The following is a 17,963-nucleotide window of genomic DNA, read 5'->3' as shown; positions in this document are numbered from 1 at the left end:
TGGCCCAAACAGCCTCACAGGCCAAATGGAGAGGCCTAGCAGGCCTGATTCTGACCGTGGGCTGCAGGTTCTGCACTGTTGCTGTGGCAAAGGAACGTCTCTCTGAAAGGTGTTGTGAATCAAGGGAAACGAACCACTTTTTTTTCCGTTTCAGTTTTAAAAGTAAAAGCCATGGAAGCAGAGCATTGTCACCGGTGAACAGTAAAATTATTGCTTTCAAACCACAGACTGACTCGATTTTTTAAAAGAAGAAGTAATAATGGTGTCGTCCCCCCCTAAAAAAAGGCTTATTGTGTTTCACGGTAACCACAGCAGGTCAGGTGAATGAAAAACCTGTTTGGGCAGAACTCAGTTTGTTAAACATTTGGGTAAAACATTTCTCCATAACCGCCACCAGATTATGCAAGTGACTATAAACACGGGGTCTTCATCGTTTTGCACTTCCTTCAAGTTGTTGTTTTGCCAAAGTGACCTTTAGTTTTGAAAGCCCCAAAGCAGAATTTGCCCCGAGGGCATCCCTGACGTGACAGCTGTCTATATAGCCACAACTAGCTCCTAAGACTCTGACATTACCCCGTCAAAGTGGCAGAATATTTAAGCTAGTGAATCAGTGGGCTTGTGAAGTGGAAAGTCCACCTGTCTGGTGAATGTATGCTTCTATCCATCTTTCATTAATATACAGTGGTGCCCCGCAAGACGAACGCCTCGCAAGACGGAAAACCCGCTAGACGAAAGGGTTTTCCGTTTTGGAGGCGTTTCGCAAAACGAATTTCCCTATGGGCTTGCTTCGCAAGACGAAATGTCTTGCGAGTTTCTGCGGGGTTTTCCCCCCTTTCCCCCCCTTTTCCTAAGCCGCTAAGCCGCTTATCAGCTGATCCGCTGATAAGACGCTTATCAGCTGATCCGCTAAAAGCCGCTAAAACGCTAATAGCGCGAATCCGCTAAACTCACGGAACAGATTAATTTCGTCTTGCGAGGCACCACTGTACTTGAAAAAATAACCAGTTCAATTACTTCTCCTTGCTTTCTCGCCAAATGTTCTGCCCCGATATTCAACAATTCCATAGGCTGTTTTTCCAAACATATTATAGGCAAGTCATATCAGTGGCGTAGCGTGGGTTGTCAGCACCCGGGGCAAGGCAAGTAATTTGCGCCCCCAACCCATGGATTTGCGCCCCCTAACCCTAACCCCCAGATGTTGCGCCCGGCCCCCCCTGCACCCCCACGCTACGCCACTGAGTCATATTACCTTCCGGGTGGACGGGCGAACAGGATTGTGACCTCTCCCACTGGGGGTACATGTCCATCTCCAGGCAGTGTTCAAAACTCCCATTCTCCTAGGCGCATTTTGCGACAGGGAATTTCACGAGCGCAAGCGGTTTCTGAGCTCTGGGTGCAATCCTGCGCCGAAGATTTCAGATTAAAACTGCAGAGTGGAAGGAAAGGAGGAGCTTTTTCTGCCTCCCCACTTCCAGCTACTCTCTGAAGACTGCAGAAGAGACCCTCTTAAGAACATGAGGGGGGTGGGCAGGGGAAGGACTAAAGCAGGGGTCAGCAAACCTTTTCAGCAGGGGGCCGGTGCACTGTCCCTCAGACCTTGTGGGGGGCCAGACTATATTTTTTTGGGGGGGGGGGGAATGAACAAATTACTATGCCCCACAAATAACCCAGAGATGCATTTTAAATAAAAGGACTCATTCTACTCATGTAAAAACACGTTGATTCCCAGACCGTCCGCTGGCTGGATTAAGAAGGTGATTGGGCCGGATGCCTTAGTTTGACTACCCATGAACTAGAGCATGTGAAAAATTAACGTAATATTTTAGCTGCAGTTCATTTATTTTCAGCTCTGTATTTTTGTTTTTTTAATAAGTGAGACTAGACATTGTGTTGTTGCACCCATAGCCTAGATTCAAGGTGCCATTTAAGCTCCTAGCTTTCATATCTCAGTTTCTAACACTGTCTCCAGGATGTGACAACTGTTCCACATTTGACTTACGGACAAACAATCCGCCATTTATCAAAGGGCTGGCTAAACTGTCCACATCTTTGTGGATTGCAGCACCCATCCCCAATGGCCATTCTGAATGGGGCTGACAGGAGACGGAGTCCAGCAACACTGAATAGAATGAACAGATTCAGTAAGTGGCTTAGATCTATACATGATGGATTTTCCATGTAGGATCTCTTCAACCATGGAAAGCACATATCTGGACAAGAAGCCACGATCCAGCTCCTCCACTACAGGTAGCCAGCAAGATAATCTCAGTAGGTCCAATGCCTTTTTAAAACAAAAAAACATGACCCCCAAATTCTATCTTCTTCCTGCCACGCAAAGAACAATTTACAGAGCTTGGATATTTTTCTGCTGTTTCAGTGCCAATCCAACCTGCATTTGTCTCTATAATGAGTGCAGCTAATCTTCCCTTCAATAGCCAGAAAAGTTTTTTTCTCATCTTAAGTGGCAGAAGATGAGCATGCGTTAGCAAACAAAGGAACTTCTGCCAGGTTTTTCCCCCTCCACATAGGGCATTTACTCAATGGATGAAACTTTTCCTCTGCGGACGTCTTGACAGGAATGCAATAAAGTCAAAACAGACATCTGAACAAGTGCCCTAAAGTGGCAGAAGTGCTTCATGCATTATGCAGTCATTAACTCGGTATCAAAGCAAGAAGCCCACATATTTCAATTTGGCATACTGATCCAAAAAACAATGGGCCTGCTCCAGCCACAGCGAAGCCCTTTTACGTGCTATTGATTTCAGCAGAGAGGCAAGCACCTGCTCAGAATTCCTCCCATTGGGAACAAAACAGGACTCGCTGCATGTTGAATCGTACCCAAAGTTTGTCACTGCGAGACTATTTTATGGAGATCTTCCATCTCTGCTGGAAGCAGGATTGAGGCTCCATTTTAGCTTGAGCAGTTATTGCTTTTTACTTGGCTTTCATGAGTTTTACTGCCGCTTTCTGCCCAGAGTATTTTTTTTCAGCACAAAAAAGCAGATGGTATTATTATACGTGGCATTTAAAAAAATATACGCATAACACAATTTATGGTGTCAAGTCAAACCACGTGCCATTGGTCTCTGTCTCGTCTCTCATTAAAAAGTAAAGTCAGAAGGAAATTGTTTTATGGTTTGACCAATTCAAATATTTCCACACTCTTTTTTCCCTAGAAGTGGCAGAGCTATATTCCTAAGTAGCCCCTGGCATACTGGCACAGCTTATTATGTAACAATTCCAGCCTTGTAATCCCCCTAAGCAAGACTACACAATTTCAAGTGAAATTAATAGGTCATCTAAATACTGACGCAAATAAAACAATTTAGTAGACATTTTATTCATTCACCGTTACATTTTAATTTTAATTTGTGGGTTTAAAGAAAACATTTTCAGCAAATGAAAGACGAAATCATTTTACGTGGATAAGACTATCTCTGCTCCTTTTCAGTCAAATAAGATGCACACTGAAAGGTTGACTTTTGCAGTCACTCCAAGATGATCACCCGAATCTGAGTCACTCAACTCATAAACAGGACAGCAGAGAAACTAAAACAGTACTGATATATATTCCTCTGGTAGCTCAAAACCTGATCCAGTGCTGCATTTTGTGCTGCAAACAGCTTCAAAGCAGCAATACATTACTCATAGATTAAAGCGTTAAAGAGCAGTAGTTTTTGCCTGATAGGCTTTTAAACTCAAAAGCTTCAGCATCCTCACCAACAGCTTTTGGTCCAATAAAAGATGTCATCTTAACCTACTTTCATAACCCATAAGTCATTTGTGATTCCTGCATTCCCTATCAGACGGTTCGCTCCTAGATTATAAGAAGTTTTGCTAGATTTGATACAACAGAATTTCCAGTCCTTCAGCACTCGTAAGCACATACCCAGGCTACCATTCTCAACATGCTTCCTAGGATGTAAGTCACACTGAATTATTGGGAGTGGAACCTACTTTTGAGTCAGCATGGAGAGAACTGACTGAAAGTGTCACCTTCAGGCATAACTGCTAAAAAAAGGAGAATCTTTATACATTAGGATGTCAAGATCTCAAGCGGGCCCTTGCAAAGTGCAATATCAGATGGGGTGGTTCTCATTTTAACCATTCCCATAATGTACCTTCTTTCAGGGACATGTTTTGCTGCCTAGGTCACATTCACATATTTCTAAAGCACGGTGGCAACACGTTAAGCAGCCAGGGATCTACTCTTCTCTGGGCCACCTCCCTGGGGCCACAGAAGCCACAATGGGTGGAACCATAGCAGTAAACTTACACATTTGAAAATAAGAGATCAGCAGCCAAAATAAGGGATTTTAGTCAACCAGCAGCCAAACGAAGCCTCAAGTGGTGGTTCCCATACCGCAGCAACCCGACAAAGGGGATGCAGCAAGGAAAACCACCGTCACCTCTCCGCTGGGAAGCGCTGAGCAAAGGCGAGTCCCCAGGCAACGCGGCCGATTTGATCGGCACAAGGCATGCAAGCTCCACCCCCCAGTCGTTCTTAGACTCCTTATTGGGTGAGCAACGCAGCCAAGCAACCCAGTTGGAGCCTCCCTCCTCCCTGGCCAGCAGGGAGGGAGGGAGAGGAGCTGCTTCCTTTGAAACCCGGGAAATATAAGGGACATCATCAATAAGGGACAGCAGCAGGACATGGCGCTGGGATAAGGGACTGTCCCGCCAAATAGGGGACGCTTGACAGCTATGGGTGGAACAAGGAATATAAACATTTATTTTGGTAGGTAGAATAGTGTCTGTTTTGGCCTCCAGGCGTGAGGTTCTTCCACTCCTCCAGAGAGGCTCCTGGGGTTGCATTTGATCCCCGGACCGAACGTTTCTCAACTAATACATTTGATTTATGTCCCACCTTTCCTCTAAGGAGCTCAAAGGGGAATCCATGTTTTACCCCCTCCCCATTTTGTCCTCACAACAACCGTGTGAGACACTACGAAACAGTGACTGGCCCAAGCTCCCCCAACGACCTTCACAGCTGATCGGAGAAGAAAAGTGCTTGGTAGAGGACAACGTAAAATACCCAAACGTGCCACCTAGAGCTGGGCTCAGTGCTACAAGCAGCAAGTCGCCACCAACTTTTCCAGATATTATTTCCATAAAACTGTAACCCGTTTCGACCCAGCGACGCACATTACCATCTCTCTCCTCTCACGTGTGCACAATACAGTAAACATTATGCAGCGGTTGCGTTCCAGGGCTTCCACCTAATGCCAAAGTCCCGTATAGTCAAAACCCATTGGGTTCAATGGCGGGTGGGATTGCCAAAGTCATTTTTCCCTGACCCTTGTCCCCTTTTTATTTTTAAATGGCCATGCATGTAAAAGCTGAATGCACAAAAGGTAAATGTCTGTAAGTTGAGGGCTTCCTGTAGTTAGCTTGGAGGAAGCGTTCAGAGGCAAAAGATATTAGAGTATCTGGAAGGTTTAGGTGGTTTGTACTGTTAGGCAGACTGGGACGCGGGTGGCGCTGTGGGTTAAGCCACTGAGCCTAGGACTTGCCGATCAGAAGGTCGGCGGTTCGAATCCCCGTGACGGGGTGAGCTCCCGTTGCTCGGTCCCAGCTCCTGCCAACCTAGCAGTTCGAAAGCACGTCAAAGTGCAAGTAGATAAATAGGTACCGCTCTGGTGGGAAGGTAAATGGCGTTTCCGTGCGCTGCTCTGGTTCGCTTAGTCATGCTGGCCACATGACCCGGAAGCTGTACGCCAGCTCCCTCGGCCAATAAAGCCAGATGAGCGCCGCAACCCCAGAGTTGTTCGCAACTGGACCTAATGGTCAGGGGTCCCTTTACCCTTTGCTGTTAGGTAGGAAGCTAACTTCATAAAAGTTTAGGTCCCACTTGAAAATGTTCTGTTGCACATTTGTGCTATTTTTCATTATGCCACCAAGTATCTGCTCACTTCAAAAAAAGCTCAATCAGCATGGTCATATTGAGCTTCAACTCTAAACAATAGGACGTTTGTCTTTCAAAAGCTCACCAGCTTAGGCAGCAGACTAAAGGCAAATTCCTTAACTCCAAATCTTATGGCTCAGAGGAACATTTTTGCATGTTCTTCTTTGCAACAAAACAATGGACACGCAAACAAAAATGCCAAGCGCTTTTGCGCAATAAAACTGCTGAAGAAAGCGCCACCCTAATGCAAGCAAAATTCAGAACAAGAAATAATACCGGAGCCTAACGAGAATAATTATGATTATCCGGCAAATTGTTGTGGTGGTGTGAACATCTCGTTTCTGTAGCCTGAGATTCATCATAGACAATCTTCAGCATCACCATCAGGTTTGCACAAGCCCAAGTTTGGCAAACTCCCTGCATAATGAGTATACACTCAAGTGGAAGGTTGCATCAAGTCTTGGTCTCGTGGAAAGAAGGCCAGGAAACAAATATTTAAAGTTTTAGATATAACAGATTAGGTTAGGTATGGCCAGATGCTGTTGAACTACAACTCTAATCAGCCCCAGCTAGCCTGACCAACGGCCAGAGATGACGGGAGTTGTAGTTCAGCAACACCTGGAGATTCAAAAGTTTGTCATACCTGTCCTATAGGTAAAGGTAAAGGGACCCCCGACCATTAGGTCCAGTCGTGGCCGACTCTGGGGTTGCAGCGCTCATCTCGCTTTATTGGCCGAGGGAGCCAACGTACAGCTTCCGGGTCATGTGGCCAGCATGACTAAGCTGCTTCTGGCGAACCAGAGCAGAGCATGAAAACGCCATTTACCTTCCTGCCAGAGTGGTACCTATTTATCTACTTGCACTTCGTGCTTTTGAACTGCTAGGTTGGCAGGAGCAGGGACCGAACAACGGGTGCTCACCCCGTCACAGGGATTCGAACCGCCGACCTTCTGATCAGCAAGTCCTAGGCTCTGTGGTTTAACCCACAGTGCCACCTGCGTCCCTTACCTGTCCTATGGGAGCACATAACTGTGGGCATTTTGGTCAACTGTACCAGCATATCAGGATTCCAATAAAAAAAACAGTCTAAGGCTGCAATCCTATTCCCGATGCATTCAAGATGACTTACTTTTGAGCAGACGTGGTTAAGACTGCACTGTTAGCCATTTGGCTTTAACTAAAGCATCCCCAAGTTTTATTTATTTTTAAAAAAAGAAGTTACCTTATTGCAATAGAGCATCCAAAGTTCATACAGCCTCTCTCTGGACGCCATCGTTCACCTTCCTCAGTTGTGAAGTACCATACGCTCAAGATCCTATCATGCTCACTTTCAATTCAAAATGTTCGCTTTAATTCGTCAATCCAATCAAGGACGGGGAAAACAAGTTTCTCCAATACTCTTGCACGGTTAAATCGGCTAAGGGTGACAATCAGCCCTCTCCTTTTCATCGATGGCACTTTGGAATTAACCTCTGAAAGTAAAATTGTGCTGGTTGGAACGTGCAGGATGTGTGACGATGTAAGAAAGGAAATGTTATAATTCCATATTACGAATGCTGAAGGAGATCCCAGGAACTGCTCTTGCTGCTTCTGAATGATGAAATCTCAGTAAGATGTTGTTTGACTTCAAGTCTTCATCACCCCCCTCAGTGACAAACTGCATGGTAGAAAATATATTTTTAGTGTACCAAACAGCAAAGCAATGTCGACAGATCACCTGACAAAATAAAGACTGGTTTGTTTTTTTTAAAGTACCCACTATGTTGGGTATTTTCTACAATTCACATCATTTATTTAAATTTAAATTTTAAAGTGTTCGGACACTCATTTCCTTGCCTTTGCTTCTGTAAAAATGCGCCAGAAATTAGAATAAGGGCATCACTGAGCAAAAAAAACACCTCTTTGCAATAGAACCACCAACATCTCCAGGTTCTCCCCTCCTCTCACGTACCCAGCGTCCAAATGTTCCCCCCATCTTAGAAATTATAAAAACCCTAATCATTTTCAAAGGGTGATGAAAAACGGAAGGCTTCCAGGGAATTTAGGGGGGGGGGGTAGACTGATAAAGCTGTCGTAGGCTAAAGTGACAACTGTGCTCTACCACAGTACTACTTAAAGATATATTTTTTAAAAATAATAATCCAAAATTAAACACAGATCATCTCTCCTCAAACCTTGTTTCTGATGGTTCTTCACCCCCACCTTTATTTCACACACTGTTGTTTTCCTAACTTCACTTGTCTGCCTCTTTTACAGGATGCCTGTCCTTCAACCCAGCACAGCACAATGATGCAGCAACAACAACAAATAAATTCTTTGGGGAATTATAGAGACAGAACTACCTAAACTGTATAGAAACTTATTCATGTATGCTACTACAGCGGCAAGAAGGTTACTCGCCCCAAAATGGAAAGAATAAGAAGTCCCAGCAAAGGAAGAATGGATACGAAAACGTACGGAATACGCAGAAATGGCAAAACTTACTGGAAAAATAAGAAATCAAGATAGCAAACTTTTTATAAAAGAATGGAAATGGGTTTATTGGAAAAATAAGAAATCAAGACAGCAAACTTTTTATAAAAGAATGGAAATGAGTTTACTGAATATTTACAGATAAATTGTAAACAGATAAAAACATTGGCAGGATTGTTGTGATAACCTGCAGTTTGACAAGAGTGTTTATTTAAAGTAAATTAACAAGTGAGCAACTGAAGTTAATTTGGAATATGCAGAAGATATTACAAATCAATTGAAGGAACCGCAGAAAGAGGGGGTTGGAAGCCAAGTTAAAGTAGATTAACAAGTGAGCAACTTAAATTAATTTGGAATAATATGCAGAAGATATTACAAATCAATTGAAGGAACCGCAGAAAGAGGGGGATGGAAGTCGAGATCCAAAATGTTAAAAGGATTGTAAAACTAGTGAAATGCACAAACCTGAAATGCACAAATAATTTTTTAATGAATAAATAAATAATAATAATGAATAATTTAATGATGATGGTAATGATAATAATGATAATAATTTCTCATCGCCCCCCAACACCACCCTTCTTCCAGGGCACACCACCCCTAATCCCCATGCTGTAGTTTCAGGAGAAATAAATTATAGTTTCATGAGAGATAAAGAATCCTGTTGGCTCAGAAGTGGAAACAAGAGGAGATAGAAGAATGGAGATCAAAAGTGATAGACTATGCAGAATTGGATAAATTAACTGGGAAAATCAGATATACTAAAGACCAAAAGTTCATCGAGGACTGGGGAAAATTTGTGGATTATCTGAAAAGTCTTATGTGGTGTAAACACAACGCTAGTGGGATTTAAAGAGGCACTGTAAATAAAAATAAGTATTGTTTATTAGAAATAATGGGATGAAGGAGGAATAATGGCAATACGAAAGAAAGGAATGTGTATTAAAGGTATAAATATGGATGATTGTCAGAGACGCTGAAGGAAGTCAAAAACAGTCATAATTTGTTGTATGCGGGATTAAATGAATAATTGGATGGAAATTTATAAAATGCAAATAAAAAAATTATATATATAAAAAGAGAGATAAATTATCCTTATTCTCATTGCATTTGCCCTCCCCACTTCTTCCCTGTTTCCTTCCCCCCATACCTCGCCCTCCTCCAGCCCCACAGCCAGGCGGCTCGCCCCTCCCCGCCTCCCCACAGCCGGCCAGGGGCTCCTCGCTCACCGGGGACGCGGGAGGCTCCTCGGACCCCGGAGACCGGGCGCCTTCTCGGGGGAAGAAGCAGAGGCGGCTCAGCAGCAGGAGGAGAACCAGGAGGAGGAGGCGGCGGCGTTCGCTGCTGCTCCTGCTGGCAAATGGGAAGCCACATCGGCCGCCCCGACGCCCCGCCCACATTCCAGCGCTGCCTCCTTCCGCCCCGCCCCGCGACGCAACCACGTCCGCCCTTCTGGCGAAGGCGCGCGGAGATGACATAATAGCGGAGGGGAGGGGGGAAAAGGAAGCCTCGGCGGCCATCTTGGCTCCTGGCAGAGTCTTTGCCATTGCCCTCAAACCCCCCCCCTCGCTTCTTGCTCTCCGTTATAGAATGGGAGCATGCTTTCCAATATTTCTGAAAAGAGGGACGTCATATTCAATAATAATAATAATAGTTGTTGTTGTTGTTGTTGTAGTTATATTTTTCTATTATTCCTATTATTCTAATTATTTTATTCATTATTCACTTTTTTCTTTGTTAATTTATTTATTCTTTATTCTTTATTGTTATTATTTATTATTATATTATTATATTATTATCATTTCTATACTATTTATTATTTATTTATTATATTTCATAGTAGTAGTAGTGCTCTGTCATATTCAATATTAATAGTTGTATTATTATTATTATTGTATTTTTCTATTATTCCTATTATTCTATTTATTTTATTCATTATTCAATTTATTATTTATGTATTTATTTATTCATTATTATAATATTATAATATTATCATTTCTATTCTATTTATTATTTATTATATTTAGTAGTATGGGACACAGGTGGTGCTGTGGGTTAAACAGAGCCTAGGGCTTGCCAATCAGAAGGTCGGCGGTTTGAATCCCTGCGACGGGGTGAGCTTCCATTGCTCGGTCCCAGCTCCTGCCAACCTAGCAGTTCGAAAGCATGTCAAAGTGCAAGTAGATGAATAGGTACCGCTCCAGCGGGAAGGTAAATGGCGTTTCCGTGCGCTGCTCTGGTTCGCGAGAAGTGGCTTAGTCATGCTGGCCACATGACCCAGAAGCTGTATGCTGGCTCCCTCGGCCAATAAAGCAAGATGAGCGCCGCAACCCCAGAGTCGGTCACGACTGGACCTAATGGTTAGGGGTCCCCTTTACCCTTTACCTATATTTAGTAGTACTCTGTCATGTTCAATAATCATAGTTGTTTTATTATTGTTGTTGTATTTTTCTATTATTCCTAGTATTCTATTTATTTTATTCATTATTCACTTTATTATTTATTTATTTATTTATATATTTATTTATATATTTATTTATTTATTTATTATTGTTATTATTTGTGATTATATTATTATAATCTTATTATCATTTCTATTCTATTTATTATTTATTTATTATATTTAGTAGTAGTAGTACTCTGTATTTCTATTATTCTATTAGTTATTATAATGATGATTCTATTATTATTATTATTATCATTATCATTCTTTCATCTTTGGCGTAAACTGTCCAGGGGTCCTTTGACGTAACTGTCCAGGGGTCCTTTACATTTACCTTTTTTTTTACCTATGTTGCTTCTGTAAGCAGACATCTTTCGGTTCAGGTTTATTTCCTTCCACTAGCTAATGATCTTGTCCGGTTGTCTGCTTTCTAGGTTTGGTCGCAGGAGAGTCATCATCCAAAAGGGACACCAGACAGACAGTTTCTACTTCATCTATTGTGGTTCCGTTGCTATCACTGATGATGAGGATGGTAGCAGCGCGTTTGTAGAAGCCGCGCCGACTACAGTTCGGAGAGGTGCTTGTTTTGGTGTAAGTGCTAATCTGTAAGATTATTATTATTATTATTATTATTATTCTGTTTGTACCCCACCCATCAGACTGGGTTACCCCAGCCACTCTGGGCAGCTTCCAACATATTTAAAAAGATAATAAAGCATCAAACATTTTAAAAACTGCCCTATTATACAGAGCTGCTTTCAGGTACCTTCTGAAGGTTGTACAATTACTTAACTCCTTGGCTCAGGCCCTCCAACATTTCGCCGATGAAAATTGGGATGCCCTACCACACCCTCCCAAATTTCCCCCATGAAAACAGGGGCATCCTAAGGGAAAATGGGACATTCTGGGATCGAATCAGAAACCAGGACGGCTTCTGTAAATACAGGACTGTTCATTTTACTACAGAAAGGGGAAAACATAACAAAATGCCATCCCAATGAGAACTGAAAAAAGTCAATGCCTTCCAGGAAGCATAGAAAGTTCCCTGTCAAATGGAAACTGAAAGCTGAACCCTATGCATAGCTGTCAACTGTCCCTTATTTGGCAGGAAACTCCCTTATCCCAGTGCCGTGTCCCGCTGCTATCCCGGATTGCTGCTATCCCGTAAAATTCCGGGTTTCAAAGGAAGCAGCTCCTCTCCCTCCCTCCCTACCGGCCAGGGAGGAGGGAGGCTCCAACTGTGTTGCTTGGCTGCGTTGCTCACCCAGTAAGGAGTCTAAGAACGACTGGGTAGATGGAGCTTGCATGCCTTGTGCCGATCAAATCGGCCGTGTTGCCTGGGGACTTGCCGTTGCTCAGCGCTTCCCAGCAGAGAGGTGATGATGGTTTTCCTTGCTGCATCCCCTTTGCCGGGTTGCTGCGCTGTGGGAACCACCGCTTTAGGCTTCGTTTGGCTGCTGGCTGGGCTTCCTGCCTTTGGGCCTTTGGCTCGGAGGGGCTCTACTCTGTGTTTGTTTGTTTGTGTGTGTGTGTGTGTGTGTGTGAGAGAGAGAGAGAGAGAGAGAGAGAGAGAGAGAGAGAAAGAATGTGTCACTTAAGCTGATAGTAGGAATGCTGTAGCTTCACACACTTACCTTCACACAATGTGTAATTAACTTGGGGAATTTTTTTACTGCAGGATGTGGCGAGGTCAGTACTTTAGATTTACAAAGGGATCTGAGAGATGAATGGGAGCTACAGTTTGTCAGTATTAATGGGCAGCTAAATAGAAACTGAAGGGACGCGGGTGGCGCTGTGGGTTAAATCACAGAGCCTAGGACTTGCCAATCAGAAGGTCAGTGGTTCAAATCCCCGCGACGGGGTGAGCTCCCATTGCTCGGTCCCTGCTCCTGCCAACCTAGCAGTTGGAAAGCACATCAAAGTGCAAGTAGATAAATAGATAGATAAATAGATACCGCTCCAGCGGGAAGGTAAACGGCGTTTCTGTGCGGTGTTCTGGTTTGTCAGAAGTGGCTTAGTCATGCTGGCCACATGACCCGGAAGCTGTACGCCGGCTCCCTCTGCCAATAAAGCGAGATGAGTGCCACAACCCCAGAGTTCGTCACGACTGGACCTAATGGTCAGGGGTCCCTTTACCTTTGAAATAGAAACTTAACCCCAAAAGTTAGGACCAATATTCAAATCCTGACTGAGTAAATTTGCTCACTAGTAACATTGAACCATGAGGACGAGATGGTTGGACAGTGTTCTCAAAGCTACCAGCATGAGTTTGACCAAACTGCGGGAGGCAGTGGAAGACAGAAGTGCCTGGCATGTTCTGGTCCATGGGGTCACGAAGAGTCGGACACGACTAAATGACTAAACAGCAACAACAAGTTAATTCTCCTTATTTGACTGCTTTCCCCTTTGGAATTAATTATTTCATTGGCTGTTCCTTCCTGCACTACTATACATTTAACCATACATCTGACTGGAGTAGTTCTGTGTTTGCTTGACCTCTCTCAGTGCCCCCTTCTTTGGTACTTTATTATTAAATTGACTGTTTCCTCTCCCCAATTTCTATTGCACTTTGCTGGTGGGGGACATCTTCAATTCTTCCTTTGAACTGAAAATCTTTCACAGTCAGTATATTTCTTTTATAATTTTTTGTAATTATTTTTGAGTGTAGACCTATTTTGCTCCCTTTCAAAATCATCTATTTCTAGGGGTGCAGTCTAGGTTCGGTAGTCTGTTCCATAATGTTAAAAAAACTTCCCATAGTCTGTTTTATTTTATTTATATTTATTCAAAAGCCACTTAACATGTTAAAAATCTATTAAACTCTGTATACTCCTTCCAGGCATAGGCAAACTCGGCCCTCCAGATGTTTTGGGACTACAACTCCCATCACCCCTAGCTAACAGGACCAGTTGGGATGATGGGAATTGTAGTCCCAAAACATCTGGAGGGCTGAGTTTGCCTATGCCTGCTTCTTTCCCCTTGTGCTGATGGCATCCTAATAGCACAGGGATTATGTTGGCACTTAACCTCTCAGCACATATACCAGACAGTGTTACTTCAAACCCTGCAGAGAGACAGAATTGTGGTAAATCCCACAATTCTAACCTTTTTGCTTCTGGAAAATTTGTCTTTTTGCTTTCAATCATGCAGAAGATTGTTAACCTGGGAAGAGAATTTACTACTAAGGAAGAAGGAGTTCCTCTTTTTTCAGTTATTGTCGGTTGCCCTTTTGCTAAGTGGAGATAAGGGGAGCAGCACAAAGTCATTCTTTGTTTCAGGATCAATGTGGAGTTACGTTACAGCCAACTGCAGTTTTTATTACCTTGAAACGCATCCACAGTCTGTTTAAAACCTTTAATCAAGATCCCAAGGTAAGCAGCGCTGATATAATTTTTATCCTCCGTTTATACCTTGGAGTAAACAAGTCAGGGATATTGAGCAGTCTGCTGTGGATTACTCATTTGCAAAACACATCAGCGGTTACCCGATTCCAGTTAACCATGCAAACTCAAACAGAGCAACCAAGCATTGTATTGAAAAACAGCCGGTGGTACAAGGTCTTTCAACAAACCATGGGTAGGCAACCTAAGGCCCAGGGGCTGGATGCGGCCCAATAGCCTTCTCAATCCGGTCTGCAGATGGCCCGGGAATCCACGTGTTTTTACATGAGTAGAATGTGTACTTTTATTTAAAATGCATCTCTGGGTTATTTGTGGGGCATAGGAATTCATTGATTTTTTCCCCGAAATATGGTCCAGCCCCCCACAAGGTCTGAGGGACAGTGGACTGACCCATGGTTGAAAAAGGGCGCCTGAACTCCTATTTGAGCAACCAGGTTCACCGCCAGGTGTGTAGAAAGGTAATCTCTAGCAGGTTCAGGAAGAATCATGTCTATACCAGGGACCACATCTGACTAAGTCATGGATAGGCAAACTAAGGCCCCGGGGCCAGATACGGCCCAATAGCCTTCTAAATCCGGCCTGCAAACAGTCCGGGAATCAGCGTGTTTTTACAGGAGTAGAATGAGTGCTTTTATTTAAAATGCATCTCTGGGTTATTTGTGGGGCATAGGAATTCGTTTATTTTTTTTCTTTTCCAAAATATAGTCCGCCCCCCCAGAAGGTCTGAGGGACAGTGGAGCAGCCCCCTGCTGAAAAGGTTTGCTGACCCCTGATGATAGATTGCAGCGCCTTTTGTGGAAGGAGGGAAGATAAGATCAGCTGGACACCACTTCCTGCCTCTCCCCTTCCAGTTGCCAAGATTAGTAAAGGTAAGGTAAAGGGACCCCTGATCATTAGGTCCAGTCGTGGCCGACTCTGGGGTTGCGGCGCTCATCTCGCTTTATTGGCCGAGGGAGCCGGCGTACAGCTTCCGGGTCATGTGGCCAGCATGACTTAAGCCGCTTCTGGCAAACCAGAGCAGCGCATGGAAACACTGTTTACCTTCCAACCAGAGTGGTACCTATTTATCTACTTGCACTTTGACATGCTTTCGAACTGCTAGGTGGGCAGGAGCTGGGACTGAGCAACGGGAGCTCACCCTGTCGCGGGGATTCGAACCGCCAACCTTCTGATCAACAAGTCCTAGGCTCTGTGGTTTAACCCACAGCACCACCCGTGTCCCCAGTTGCCAAGATTATCATACTGCAAATCTCATAGAAATCCCATAGAATCGTTGAGGTGGAAGGAAATCTGAGGATCGTGTGCAATGTAGGAATATGCAACCTTGGCATTGTCACCACTACACTCTAACCAACATTGGTAGAGAGACAGACATTTCATTTGACTCACGATTGTACAGCTGTGGCAGACAACCAGAGACCCCCTGGACTAAAGGGGACTCGATGGAATTTCAGTTGACACTTCTATCTGGTCAAGCAAGAGAGGCGAGAGAGGAGAAGGGTACCTTTTATCAGATGTGGTGGACCTGCCCCAAGGTAAAAGACTTCTGGGAGAAGATTTATAATGAATTGAAGAAAACGTTGAAATATACATTTATTAAGAAACCAGAGGCCTTTCTTCTTGGGATAACAGGTTTGGAACTGCCCAAGAAAGATGTTAAATTATTTTTATATGCCACAACTGCTGCTCGAATTTTATTAGCTAAGAACTGGAAAACACAAGAAGTACCAACAGTGGAAGATTGGCAGATGAAGATGATAGATTTTTTGGAGCTAGCCAATCTGACTGGAAGAGTCCGTGACCAGAAGGAGGAGAATTACCAGGAAGAATGGAAGAAATTTAAAGACTATTTAGTTAAGTTAAATTAATTGGAGAAGCTTGCAAATAACAGATAGGCTTAGGATTTAAATAGGTAATGTGATGAATTAGTATGTTTAATACTGAACTGGAAAGGGGGGGGGGAAAGATGTTAAGTGATTAAGTTAATTTTATAAGAATATTGGTTTTGGAAAACCGTTAAAATGATATACACTGAAATTCAACCAGGGGGATACGAGGAAGTCCCTTAACAATGTTACTAAGTTTGGTTTAAATACGGTTGAGATTTATGTTTGCCTTGTCTCTCGTACCAAGAAATGGGTTCATTGACGCAGCAAGGCTTGCCATCGTCCCACATGCCATTTGCCTTCACAATCTTTTGACTTGGAAAGGTGGCCGTGTAAGCAATTAAAATGTCACAAAAACAAAGGATTGCTGTTTCCAGCTGGTAAATAGGCAATGCAAAAAGTTCCCAGAGAAACAACAAAAATCTGTGGACTTTCCTTTTTTTTCCAAATGATAGCCTAACCGAGAGGGCATACAGTATAGCAAACTAAGGCCCAGGGGCCGGATCCAGCCCAATTGCCTTCTAAATCCAGCCTGCGGATGATCCAGGAATCAGCTTGTTTTTACATGTGTAGAATGTGTCTTTTTATTTAAAATGCACCTCTGGGTTATTTGTGGGGCCCGCCTGCTGTTTTAACATGAGTAGAATGTGTCCTTTTATTTAAAATGCATCTCTGGGTTTTTCGTGGGGCATAGGAATACCTTCATTATTATTATTTTTCAAAATATAGTCCAGCCCACCACATGGTCTTAGGGATGGTGGAGCAGCCCATGGCTGAAAAAGTTTGCTGACCCCTGGTATAGCAGAAGGAAACTACTGTAATCCAAAATGAAATGCTTCCAGATATTTTGTGTAGCTCACCTGCATAGCTGACACAGCAGAACCACATTAGCCAGATTTCAATCTTAGCAATTAGAAAAGGTGACAGGGTGATGTTAATTTTTGCCACACACACTGTACTGAAATTAGAGTAACACTACATCAAAACAGCACTTCTACCTGTAAGATGTTCAGTGCTAGATTTTCTAAGGTCGCTTCCAGATGACCTGTTTACTGAACATTCATCCCAATTCATTTGTCTACAAAGTTTGGGAGAAGATTACATGCAGTTGGCTCTTTGTTGAGCATTCATTCTGATTCCGTTTGTGGGGAGGCTGTAGAGCATCAAAAGTTAAGCAATTGTTCTCTCACACTTTCCAGTGCATTTTCCTGTCAAGTTTCATTACTGTGTGTGTGTGTGTGTGTGTGTGTGTGTGTGTGTATACAGTCATATCTTGGGTTGCAAACGCTGCAGGTCACATCTTTTCAGGTTGTGTTTCCAGGTTTCGCTGCTCACACATGCACAGACGCCCAAAATGATGTCACGCGAATGTGCAGAAGCAGCGAATCACAACCCACAGACGCACAGATGCGGGTTGTGTTCCTTTCAGGTTGTAAACAGGGCTCCAGAATGGATCCTGTTCACAACCAGAGGTACCACTGTGTGTGTGTGTGTGTGTGTGTGTGTGTGTGTGTGTGTGTCTGTACAGTGGTACCTCGGGTTAAGTACTTAATTTGTTCTGTTCTTAACCTGAAACTGTTCTTAACCTGAAGCACCACTTTAGCTAATGGGGCCTCCCGCTGCCGCTGCGCCGCCGGAGTACGATTTCTGTTCTCACCCTGAAGCAGAGTTCTTAACCCGAGTTCTTAACTATTTCTGGGTTAGTGGAGTCTGTAACCTGAAGCGTATGTAACCTGAGGTACCACTGTACTATCTACAGTAGTACTTATATATATATTTGCAGGGGAGGGTGTTGAAGCAAGGTTCTTAAGGAGCTCAAAACCCACTTAATGACACAATCTGGATTTGCTGCCATG

General features: G+C 43.5%; 1 protein-coding gene across 4 annotated transcripts in view; it reads right to left on the bottom strand.

Annotated features, from left to right (window-relative positions):
* Positions 1 to 9,656, bottom strand: part of NBEAL1 (neurobeachin like 1) — a 149,940-nt gene extending 140,284 nt beyond the window's left edge. For 3 of the 4 annotated variants that reach the window (XR_014153462.1, XM_081850394.1, XM_081850396.1), the window contains exons 1-2: positions 9,607 to 9,656; positions 7,128 to 7,562 (exon numbers count right to left, since the gene is read on the bottom strand). Coding sequence is in view for 3 of the 4 variants with exons in the window: in XM_081850394.1 (XP_081706520.1) it covers positions 7,128 to 7,178 (51 nt within the window). In the remaining variant the exon portion in view is untranslated. Of the gene's footprint in view, positions 1 to 7,127; positions 7,574 to 9,606 lie in introns of those variants that run through there. The other variant, XM_081850395.1, reaches the window with a different exon arrangement.
* Positions 9,657 to 17,963: the final 8,307 nt, after the last annotated feature.

Source organism: Podarcis erhardii, assembly GCF_964252035.2.
Source record: "Podarcis erhardii genome assembly, chromosome: 1".
Classification (NCBI taxonomy): domain Eukaryota; kingdom Metazoa; phylum Chordata; class Lepidosauria; order Squamata; family Lacertidae; genus Podarcis; species Podarcis erhardii.
The sequence above is the reverse complement of the archived record's forward strand: the minus strand, read 5'-3'. Positions and strand labels throughout refer to the sequence as shown.